This window comes from Anguilla anguilla, chromosome 2 (genome assembly GCF_013347855.1).
Source record: "Anguilla anguilla isolate fAngAng1 chromosome 2, fAngAng1.pri, whole genome shotgun sequence".
In the NCBI taxonomy this organism is placed as follows: domain Eukaryota; kingdom Metazoa; phylum Chordata; class Actinopteri; order Anguilliformes; family Anguillidae; genus Anguilla; species Anguilla anguilla.
This window is the reverse complement of record NC_049202.1, coordinates 33,830,460-33,842,497: the sequence shown is the minus strand read 5'-3', so window position 1 is coordinate 33,842,497 and position 12,038 is coordinate 33,830,460. Positions and strand designations below refer to the sequence as shown.

The following is a 12,038-nucleotide window of genomic DNA, read 5'->3' as shown; positions in this document are numbered from 1 at the left end:
GAGATGAATTTCCTTCTGTTCTGGTGACTTGCGCCTGCGACTGACATCGTAATTCCAAAAGCCGCGCGTGAGAAAAACTTATAGACGGGTCCGGGAAACAGGTTTACGCTTCAGTGCGGTTCGATTTTTAAGCGTCCTCAACCGAGCGCACGGCTGCGTGTGATAATTCACCCGAAGCGTTCCGCACGGCACCCTTCGCGGCCCGTTACTTTTTTTTTCGCTCTGCCGACGTGTCCTCGTTGGCTGATTGAAGCAGGGGTGTCCCATTGCATGTGGGTGAGTTTCCAAAAGCGGTGTGTATGGTAGAGAGAGGGAGAGGGATAAGGACAGGGAGGGGGAGAGAGAGAGAGAGAAAGAGGGACAGAGAGGGAAAGGGAAAGAGAGAGAGGGAGAGGGAAAGAGATAGAGGGAGAGAGATAGAGGGACAGAGAGGGAGAGGGAAAGAGATAGAGGGAGAGAGAGAGAGAGGGACAGAGAGCACCTGCTGCTCCTCTCTCTCTTTCAATGCCGCGCTCAGCCGCAGACACCCCCCCCCCCGCCCCGCGGCCCCCCGCGGTGAGAGCTCGCTCTATCAGCGCTCCGCGGCAACACAGGCCGGCTATCGATCCGGACGTCCTGGGGCGTGGGGCGTGGGGGGGGGGGGGAGCGACAGACTCATAAAAGATTCAGATCTCCCGTGAATAATTAAGGCGGCCATTAACGCGGGCGGGGGGGGGCGACGGAGATCGCGGAGAGACGGATCTCCCGCAGAGACCCCCGGTTCCCCCGGGTTCCAGGAGTAATCAGCCGCCGATCGACCGTCAGGTTAAATAATCCTTTCGCACCCGGTCGATGGCCCCCGTTAAGCAATCAGGAGCCTCCGTGGAAACGGAGGAGGGGGAACATATGTTAGGGACGCCGAGTACCCGAGGGCCTGGATGAAAAGTTGCATCAGTCCATCGGGTAGGCCATCGGGCCTTTTTTTGTTCCTGTGTTCGATTGGGCCAGGTGGGCTGCGAGGGAGGGGCCCCGATCGAGCGCGTCGCGTGCGGGAGCCGACGCACGACCTCCCGGCTGCTTTCGTGTCCTTCCGCGGCGGTTCGTTGAGGAGAAGTAGTGCCCCCGCGCGTGCCTGCCTCGCTCTCAGGTGTGATGACATGTGGGTGAAACCGAAACCGGGGCTTCTTCTCCTCCGCGCCTCCGGCGATGTCACGCGGCGAGCGCGGTTCGAGTTTTGACGCTTCCCGCGTGCCAACGCTACAAAATTAGCGGAGAAAAGCGGAGAGCTGGGGGGTGCGGGCACAGCCGCTCCTCGCTTCGCCGAAATTTTGCTGCTTTCGCTCGCCCGTAGCCGTGCGCTCTCTCTCTCTCGCCCCGTTTGGGCCAGCGCGACGTTCTGCGGCCGCGCTCGTAGCGCCACGTCGGGGCCGCCTCTGGCCCGCCTCCCTGGCGGTTCGGGCCGCCGCTGGCCCGCGCCGCTCTCTCCGACCTTCGCCAGCGGCGCGACTCGGCGGAAGCGGCGGACGGGCTCCAGACCGCGAGGCCGAGACGCAGGACGGCAAAACCGCTGCCGCCGCCCCCCCCCCTTAGGGCCGCGTGCCTGCACCCGCTGGGGATTGTGGGTATCGGTTACCCTCACGCTGCCCGCCTGGAAAAATTCCTTCCTCCACCTCAACGACAGGCTGGGTGTACTTGGGTGTACATTTTTTTATTTTTTATTTTTAAACACCCTCTGTTATAAATACACGGCCCCGCGTAATTCCCGCTCTTAACTGAGTTCTGTTGTGCTCCAGGGAAGCCTCTGGGGGATTTTATAGCGCTGTAATTAATTAATTAAGCGCCTTTTTTTTCTTCTTTCTTTTCTTGTTTGGTTTTTTGTTTTTCTCGCGATTGCTGTTTCCCCACAGTTGTGTCTGTTCCAGCAGTGATAATGAAGGAGTGCGTTACCGCAGAACTGGGAGCGCTGTAAAAACTCTCGGCTCTTTCTAAATTTGCGCGTTATTAAATTCCGAGTCGATATGAAATGTTTTTTTTTTTTCATGGCGGAGACGCTGAAATTGGATTTTTAAGGAATGTTTCAGACCGAGCTTTAGTGTTAATTACTCCGCAGAGCGCTCCTGTGCAACGTACCTGTTTTCCACACTGTTATCGCAGTGAGCGGCCTGTGCAGTGATTTGTGAAGTTGTTTTTTAATTTTCTCTCTCTCTCTCTCTTTCTCTCTCTCTCTCTCTCTCAGGTGTGAAAGCGGACCTGTACCGGTGGACGGGGGACGGTCCACGAGCACCATGTGACCTCCAGACACGGCCCCCCCCGCGGCATCCCAGCAGCCCACTCACCACCGGGAGGGACCCGAGACCCCTGCTCACGGCACCCCCCTGCCCCCACCCCCCGCCACGCATCGCCTGCCCCCCTCCCCCTCCCCCGCCCGCCCTCTCTCGCGCTCACGGCCACCTGACCGGACTTTCCCGCCCTTTCTCTGTGCACTGGGCTTCTACCACAGTCTCGCCTTCTGGTGCTTCACCAAGCCCCTAGCGAGCGACTTCTCTCCGCCGCTCGCACGGTCACCAGAAGAGGAGGCGACCCCTTCCCCCCCCTCCGTCCGTCCGGAGCGGGCCCGTCCTGGACGGGGGCGGTCCCGGAGCGAACGGGGAACGGCCGACCCCCCCTCCCCCCCACCCCCACCCCGGCGGAGCCGTTCGCAGCGTCCGCCCCCCTTTGGGATTACCGCCGGACCGCCACCCGGATGGGGACTAGCTGAGCGGGGCGCGCCGCACACCCCCTGAAGAGCGCCGTTGCCGAGCGCCACGCCGCCCCCCCCCCCTCCTCCCCCCACCTGCGCGGACATGTCCGGCAAAGGCAACGCGGGCCCCCACCTGAGCGGCTTCCCCATGCCGCCCTACTCCTACTTCTTCCCCCACGTCCTGGGGGGGCTCTCCCCGCCCCCCCTGCCGGGGCTGAGCGTCAGCGGCTACAGCACCCCCTCGCCTGCAAGTAAGTGACCGCGCCCGGGGACGGGGACGGGGTGAGGGGACGGGATCAGGGGTCATGGGACGAGGTAGGGTTCAGGGCCAGCGCCCCAAGGCCTTCCTTCCGAAAGCTCTCCGCCCTCAGGGAGCATCGGAGGGGGGGGGGAGGGACTCGCATCCCGACCTGCTGGACAGACGCCGCGTCGGAGGCGGCTTCGAAGTTCTCGGTCGGACCGATGGGTTTTCGGCGGCTGGCCGCGCGGAGAGAGCGCACGAGCGCGTGTTTATTTAGACTTCCTGTGGTGCCCCGCTACGCGGCTGCCAGCCGTGTGGTGCTTTTTTTTGCAGCTCGGGAAGGCGTGGGAGGCGTCTGAGCGGTACCGCTTCCGACGGGGCGGCGAGCGAAGCCGGGGGTAATGGCAGGGCGGCCCTGGTGAACCGAAAGCCGCGGGCGCTTCGCTTTGCAAATCGGACCTGATTGGGTGAAGAGGCCCAGGCTGTGGTGAGCCCAGCTGCAGCGAGCTGACCTTGTGCGGAGAGCGCTTTTCAGAAAGGGCTCCTGGGCCAGCTGGCCCCGCCCCCGCCCCGCCTCCGAACTCGCCGGGCCCATCCCGCGCGCCGGCGTGAGCTCGGGAGGACCGGACCCTGCCGGGGCCCCGAAACTCTTTAGGCCGCGCCCGTCCTGCGTTCTGCGCGTCCAGAAACCTCCCTCTGATGTCATCGCGGGGAGGGAAATCGAGCTTGTCGGTCGCGGGTGCTGACGGCAGTGAAAATATCTGAGGGAACGTCATGTCCTTACGAGCAAATTAAGTTAACGCTCAACAAATAATTAGATCGCAGAGATCACAGCCGTCTTACTTTATGTCGGCGTAGAAGTGTAAACACTTAATTTGGGGTGATGTATGAATTCAGGTGGATCGGCGGGGTAATCTGATGAGGTCTGGCTGCTCTCCGTGTAAGGTTTTGATTGTGAAAACTGCAAGCAAGCAGCTGATTGGCTTATACGGACAGAAGTTAAGCTGGATAGCTTTACTGTAACTGAACCTGGTCGTAGTGATGAGCACGTACCTTTAGCTTTTAGCATGCTAGCAAACTAGAGTTTGTGTTGTATTGTTATCGTAACTGCAGCGTTGCGTTTCATTTCTCATTCGCTACGAATCCCCCCCCCCAAAGGCTCCCACCATATTGGTGCAGCTCCTGGTCGCGTGGCCAATATGCCCACAAAAACGAAATGAGTTATGTTCAAGTTATGCCAGCATTACAATTTAACGCGGACAAGCTGATATTTCTGCGAACCTTCGTGAAATTAGGGAACAGGACGGACCACGACCTTCCTGGCTGAAAAGTCTCCAAGCGCTGGTCCAGTACGGACAGAAATTCAGCGGTAGCGGCTGCGTCTGGGCAGGAATTGGCTCTGCGTCCCCCCCCGGTGTCGCGCTGTCTCCGTCGCCTCTCCGTCGCCTCTCCGGCGTGCTTGTGAACGCCTGACTCTTACGGACTCTTACGGACGTCCTGTCCTGCAGGGAGTTCGCTCGCGTTCAGAAACGCACCCAGCCGCCCCTGAACACCTTCAGCGGTGTCCAGGTCTGGTCTGGCGCTCGGTTGATTAACTCGGTGCCAGCTCTGTGTTCCATCAGACTTCCTGACTGCGTTCAGTGTTTCAGTGTATCGGCTGTTTTGAGTGGTGAAAGGCTATTTCACTTTGCTGTGTAATGATGTTATCTGATAAGTTGCCTTTTCGCTTAATGGGGGTAATTTATTGCATGTGGACTGCTTACGTCAGAATGGACTTTGTAACCTGAGTAATTGTTCTGCGTGTGTGTGTGTGTGTGTGTGTGTGTGCACGCGTGTGCCTGTCTGTGTGTGAATGTCTGTGTGTTTGTGTGCTCGTGTGTGTGTGTGTGTTTGTGCCCCGTGTGTGTGTGCATGCGTGCGTGTGTCTGCGGTCTGTGTGTGTGTGCATGCGTGCGTGTGTCTGTGTGTATAACGGAATGCAAAGCACGTAAATGGAAAGCAAAGCAACTCACAAAATATTTTTCAGTTTCCTCCGTTACTGGCAGTCGCTGTATATGGTGTGTATATATATATTATAGTCGCTTTATATATAACTTTCCGTGCTTCAGTGCTAATGCTTGTGATGCAAATGTCTGTCCTTTATCCATTATGTACTACTACAATAGGGAATGACATCAGACGCCCACTAAAACGTCATTGTGCCGTCAGAATGTATTTTCTAACTGTGGACCTAAATAAAGAACTGAAGTGCGTATGCATGCACGTTAGCACGTTAGCACGTTTCCCTCAGGCCCTGGCGTGTCTCTCGATAAATGACGGAAGACATGACGGGCTACGGAAAACGGCGCTGCGTAATCGGCGAACGAAGGGAAGCGCCGGCGTGACAGGATACAGGCCGAGCCCCGCGCTCGGACCGCGTCGTTACGGACTCCCGCGGATAAACTGTTCCGTTGAAATAACATTATTTGAAGAAATTGTGAGTAATTATATTTAGTTATAATAATAACAATTTCGATAGTCAAGAACAGTAATGCTACGTATTTAAGCAGTAACTCACCACAGGCAGTGTAGCATAATGGGTAAGGAGTTGTTCTTGTAACCTGAAGGTCGCGGGTTCGATTCCCCGGTAGACACTGCCGTTGTAACCCTTGAGCAAGGTACTTAACCTGCATTGCTTCAGTATATATCCAGCTGTACGAATGGATGCAATGTAAACACTGTGTGAGTCGCTCTGGATACGAGCGTCTGCTGAATGCCTGTAATGTAACGTAATGTATATTGTGATTATACCACAGCTAAGGGGTGTTGTCTGGCCCGACGCACAGCCAGTAGCCCTGGAGAGATCCTGTGCATTTCTTCCCCCCTTACGGACATGAACTCTCCCTCCTGGAGACCTGCACCAGATCGTTTATGGTGTTTCCGTCATAGCTACCAGCAGTTAATGTGGACTTCTGTTTTTCATTGTTAAACGTCCCTTCTCTTATCTCCTGTGTTCGACGGCTGTCGGCTGGAGCCGATGGCTGCCCGGTCGTGCGGTGTGTTATTGGGAACGCGCGGTGTGTGGCGGGCGGGCAGGCTGACCCCGGGCTGGTTTAATATCCGGCAGGCGCAGCTCCGCCGGACCCTTCCCCTGGAGCCAGCGTGTGCGTGCCGGGCGCGGCCAGGGACCCAAGCCGCGACTTTTTACGGGCGTGCGGGCCTGTCTCTGCGTCGGTGCGCGCGTCTCAGTAGGCTAGTCTTCGTGTGTCTGTGTGTGTGTGTGCAGTGTCCGTGTCTGAGCGTCTGGGCGCAGCGTGCCGGCGTATGTGTGTGTGTGTCTGTGGTGGTGACGGGGGGAGGGAGGGGGAGGGGGGTGCCGCGTGTGTCCGTCAGGACTCTCGGTGTTTACCGTGCAGAGCGGTCTGGTTCCTTCCCTTTCGCAGAGCAAACATTTCCTGTCTGTAAACACTGGAGAAACACTGGAGAGCCAGGACACAACCACTTCCTGAGCGGCACTGTCCACTGCAAAAACAGCGCATACACGCACACACACTCACACACACACACTCACACACTCACACACGCACATACACACACACACATACGCACACACACACACACGCTCACACACACTCACACACATACGCACACACACACTGCAAACACATATGCATACACTGCATAAGCATGCACTCACACACACACACATACGCACACACACACTCACACACACACACACTCACACACGCACATACGCACACACACACTGCAAACACATACACATATACTGCATAAGCATTCACACATACACACACAGCACACGCAGAAACACACACACACGCGTGCACACACACAATATACACTCTCTCTTTCTTTTTCTCTCTCTCTCTCTCTCTCTCACAGGCTGAAGCCTGTCAGCTCACTCTACGCCTTTTCATCAATTCATCATATTTTCCACTGGTCACTCCACGGCTCCATGGAAAGCTCAGAGCATCCTGCACGCATGCACACACACGCACACACACACACGCGCGCGCACACACACAGAGGCCCGCACACACACACACACACACACAGAGGCCCATTCACACACATACACATACACACACACACACACACACACACACACACACAGGCCCGCACACACACATACACATACACACACACACACACACACACAGAGGCCCACACATACACACACACACACACATACACACACAGCGGCCCCACACACACATACACACACACACACACACACACACACACAGCGGACCCGCACGCACGCACGTCCCCAAAGACACGCAGGCCACCAGCGGAGTGGCCCTGGCTGCGCTCTCTTCTCCCTGTTTAAATGGGAGATTAATGGGAGTCTGCACGCTCCGATTCCCTGCTCTCTGTCCCGCGGAGAGGTGCGGGCTGTCCGCACGCACGGCCGCCAGCCCGGCCGCTCACGCACTCTGGGGCGCTCAGAGTGGGCTAACGAGCTGCATGCCCCACATGGGGGGCGGGCCTTCCGCTGCTGACCAATCACAGGTCAGCCTAGATCCGCCGACAGCCAGGCTAGCCAATCAGAAGAGATGGACACAAACGTGGGGCGGAGACCGCTCGGGCCCCCTGTCGCGTGAAAGAGTGGAACGAGGGCGGATCGCTACGTGAGAAAGCTCCATGAGACGCTGTCCGCAGCGGTCTGGTTTGCAGTGAGCGCGCGTGCCTGTGGGACAGGGTGAGCGGACAGGGAAACGAGCGCTCTGCCTCGCCCGCGTGAACGCCCACGCTCGCGCACGGGGAGCCCCGCCTCTCTCGCCCCCCCGCCCCCTCTGGGACACCCGCTGCCTCCGCCGGTCTGCACTGAAGAGTTATTTAGAGCGAGCGGAGCAGAACGCTAACCCGTGCTAGCACCACGCTCCCGCTGGACTTCGCGGCGCCCCCCCCCCCACATCGTAAAAGCGCTAAAAACCGAAGGGCCTCGCGGCTGATCTGCCCGGCCGCTTCGGCTCGGCCCCGCAGCGCACGGGGGCCTCGGAGAGGAGCGCGGCTCGCCACCGCGGTTCGCCTCGAACCGATCGCCGTCGAATCGAGCGAAACGTCGCGGAGAAAACAAACGGTGCGCCGCTCCTGCCGTTTTGCGGCTTTACGAGCAGGAGAGCAGACGAAGAGAACAGCTGCTCTTTTAAGCGAGGACACGCGGCGGTTAGCCCCGCGCGCGCGTCGGTTAATCAGCTGAACAAGGCTCGTAAATCGCGGGATTGATGGCGGACGGCTGTCGGGTGCTATCGGAGGTGGGCAACCCGGCTTCAAAGAGGTAAAGAGACTGACTGTGTCTCTGCTCCACCGCCATGCGCTAAACCAGCTGATTCTAATTAGCATAGCTCTTTAGCACGATGGGAGAGCTAATTATTGTTGGTTTAGTCAGTGCATGTTGGTGGAGCAAATACATGGTCTCTCTTTTTTACTCTTTGAAGCCGGGTTACCCACTGTGGCAAACACGCCTGCCACAGGCCACCGAAGTGGCTTTCCACAGGGCCCTCCAGCACAGAGACACAGGGAGATGATGTTCCAACAGTCCACATTTATTTACCAGGTTGGCAAGATGTTACAGCCATGTGAGCCGATGTAAAACAATCATGACCGAGGCTCCTTTGTGTGGGTGGGGATGGCAGATTTAACCTGTGCGCACCGATTACCTCACTACGCACAGGTGCAGCCACTCCTGTTCCTGGGTCCAATCAGCCTGGCCAATTATCCAATTCCTAACCAATTAAGACAACTAGCCAGGTCTAATTAGCTTGACCCAGGGCAGGTGTGGCTGCTTAAACCAGCCATCCCCACGCCACACCCACCTATGTTATGTGTCCGCTAGCTCGGTGGACACCCCAGGTGAGTTAGCCCGGATCTTTCATTCGTCTCGCGCAAACCCGAACGGTCAAGAGGAATTTACGAGGGTCAGTAACGTTTCACAGATAAAGCTCTCTCTCTCTCTCTCTTTGGTGCCGTCAGGGAAAAAAAGGACTCGCGGTTGAAACTAACTTCTTTTTTTTTTTTTTGCTGACAAAAAAAATTGGTCCCAATTCTGAAAATGTGAATTTCGTGGTTTTCCGAAATCCGTTTCCCGCCAGTTTTTAACGAGCAGCTCCTAGGCCAGCGCGAGCGGTGTTTGGGTAAAGCTGTCGCTTCTGCGCACGCCGCTGCCCCCTGCTGGCTGCAGTTTGTCGGGACCTGGGTGGGAAATGGCGCCTGGCGAGCTGTGACTGTGGCCGTGTCCGGATCCGCTTACTTGCCTACTGTTGAGTGTACAAGTGGCATGTAAGTTGTATACTCGGTAGTAGGCAAGTGAGCTGTTTCGGACGCTGCCTCTGTATGGCGCTGTTTGTCAGAGTGCTGAGGACAGCCCCTGAGGCAGGGAGCCTTTTTGAAAGCAGCTTTGCCTCGCACCCTCCATAAGCTTTGTTGTCACCCTCCATAACCCCCCCTCACCACCATCTCTAAACCCAGCTCACCACCCTCCCTAACCACCATCCCTTCCGTCCTCACCCCCCTCTCTCCCCCCTCAGCCCCCTCCCTAACTCCCCCTCTCCACCCTCCCTTTACCCCCTTTCCACCCTCCCTAACCCCCCCTCATCCCCCTCCCTTCCCCCCTCACCCCATTCCTTCCCTAATTTCCACCCTCCCTTCCCCCCTCTCTCCCCTCCCTAACTCCCCTCTCCCTCCTCCCTCACCCCCCTCTCCCCCCTCCCTAACTCCCCTCTCCCTCCTCCCTTCCCCCCTCTCCCCCCTCCCTAACTCCCCTCTCCCCCCTCTCTCCCCCCTCCCTCTGCCCCTCTGTCGCCCTCTCTTTTCCGCACCATCTTCGCCCTGACAGCCTTGCGCTCAGCCGGTCCTCCTATTATTCCGCTCCCCTGCTTATTTCCCATTATTTCCGTACGCTTTGATGAAGGGGGGGTGGGGTGGGGGGGGACGGCCAATCCCGGGCCGGGTGCTCAGCGGAGCGCGAGCGTTATCCGGACGGGCCTGGCGTGCGGCTGCGCTCCCCTCTCCGTACGTTTGCCGTCCGTGCAAATCAGGCCCTCCTTCCTCAAAGGAGCCGTGTCCCGATAATCCGGGATGGCTCAGTTTCCCCAGCGCTATCCCACAATCCCCCCCCCTGAGCGGAAAGCCCTTAAACAGAGCCGCCGTTAAATATAGACTGCCGCTTAAAGCCGCCGCCGTTCCCGTTTCGCAAAAAAAAACAAAAAAAACGCCCGCGACGATGCGGCCAATCGCGGGGGCCGTCCCTCGCCAAACGTCACGCGCTGGGCAATCCCGTCTCCGGCTCGGCGTTCGAGGGTCGGAGGAGGCGGAGGGGTAATGCCTTTTTCCTCCCCTGGGTCGGGGGGGGGGGGGGGTGGGAGCGGGGAAGAACCTTCCGGAAAGTGAAAAGGCGGAGGGTGGGAGAATGCAGCGCTAGCCGGGGAATCGCGCCGTTAGCGCTGCCAACAAAAACAGCCCCCCGGGGGGGAGGGGAAGAGGGGGGCGGGGGGAAGAGGAAGGGATTAGGGGGGAAGAGAGCGTACGTCCGCGGCGCGGGGAAAACGCGCTCTCGTTCTGGCGCTCGGCCACGTCGCCTGCTTCTCCCCAAAGCTTCTGTCTGTGAAGGAACCCTCGCTGTGAAGCACACGAGACTCAGGCTGTCTGTGAAGGAGCCCTCGCTGTGAAGCACACAAGGCTTAGGCTGTCTGTGAAGGAGCCCTCGCTGTGAAGCACGCGAGGCTCAGACTGTCTGTGAAGGAGCCCTCGCTGTGAAGCACACAAGGCTGAGGCTGTCTGTGAAGGAGCCCTCGCTGTGAAGCACGCAGGGCTGAGGCTGTCTGTGAAGGAGCCCTCGCTGTGAAGCCCACGAGGCTCAGGCTGTCTGTGAAGGAGCCCTCGCTGCGAAGCACACGAGGCTCAGGCTGTCTGTGAAGGAGCCCTCGCTGCGAAGCACACGAGGCTGAGGCTGTCTGTGATGGAGCCCTCGCTGTGAAGCACACAAGGCTTAGGCTGTCTGTGAAGGAGCCCTCGCTGTGAAGCACGCGAGGCTCAGACTGTCTGTGAAGGAGCCCTCGCTGTGAAGCACACAAGGCTGAGGCTGTCTGTGAAGGAGCCCTCGCTGTGAAGCACGCAGGGCTGAGGCTGTCTGTGAAGGAGCCCTCGCTGTGAAGCCCACGAGGCTCAGGCTGTCTGTGAAGGAGCCCTCGCTGTGAAGCACACGAGGCTCAGGCTGTCTGTGAAGGAGCCCTCGCTGCGAAGCACACGAGGCTGAGGCTGTCTGTGAAGGAGCCCTCGCTGTGAAGCCCACGAGGCTGAGGCTGTCTGTGAAGGAGCCCTCGCTGTGAAGCACGTGGGGCTCAGGCTGCCTGTGAAGGAGCCCTCGCTGTGAAGCACGCGAGGCTCAGGCTGTCTGTGAAGGAGCCCTCGCTGTGAAGCACGCGGGGCTCAGGCTGTCTGTGAAGGAGCCCTCGCTGTGAAGCACGCGGGGCTCAGGCTGTCTGTGAAGGAGCCCTCGCTGTGAAGCACGCGGGGCTCAGGCTGTCTGTGAAGGAGCCCTGGCCGAGCGGCCCTGTGAGAGGGAGTGAAAGCTTCCTCTTCTGCTCCGGAGAGTGTCACGTTCATTTAAGGCCCCGCGCGGATACGGGAGGGTAATCGTGACGCGCGCTAACGATCGCTCTTCCCGGGGAAACAGCGGCGGCGGGACGCCGTGTGACTGCCTGACGACCGTACCGCACGTACGGGGGTGGGCGGGGGGGTGGGGGGTGGGTTTGGGGCGTAGGATCGATCGCCCGGCCCGCTCTCTTTAACGCGAGGACTACGGCGCAAAAATCCTCCGCCCTTTCATTATTGGAAATCCACCCGTTCCGAGCACGACGGCGTATTATCGGGAAACAGATATGCCTTCTTTTTAACTGCGGCGGAATCGGCCACTGCGCCGGCTGGCGGCTCGGCGCGGTTTTAACGGCTCTTTAACCGGCCTCGCTCCGTGGCGGTGAGACGCCTCCGCCTCGGGGGGGAGAGGAGGGCTCCCGAAGGGGCGAGCGCTTGCCGGCGAGAGGGGGCCGCTAATTCACGGCGGCGCGGGGGTTGGGG

The 12,038-nt window shown here is 58.8% G+C and overlaps 1 protein-coding gene across 1 annotated transcript in view; it reads left to right on the top strand.

Moving 5' to 3' along the window:
- The first annotated feature begins 2,820 nt into the window (after window positions 1–2,820).
- LOC118218199 (retinoic acid receptor alpha) overlaps window positions 2,821–12,038 on the top strand; it is a 62,442-nt gene continuing 53,224 nt past the window's right edge. Inside the window, exon 1 of the mRNA XM_035400696.1 lies at window positions 2,821–2,970. Within this exon, the coding sequence (XP_035256587.1) occupies window positions 2,823–2,970 (148 nt within the window). The 5' untranslated portion in view covers window positions 2,821–2,822. The remainder of the gene's footprint in view (window positions 2,971–12,038) is intronic.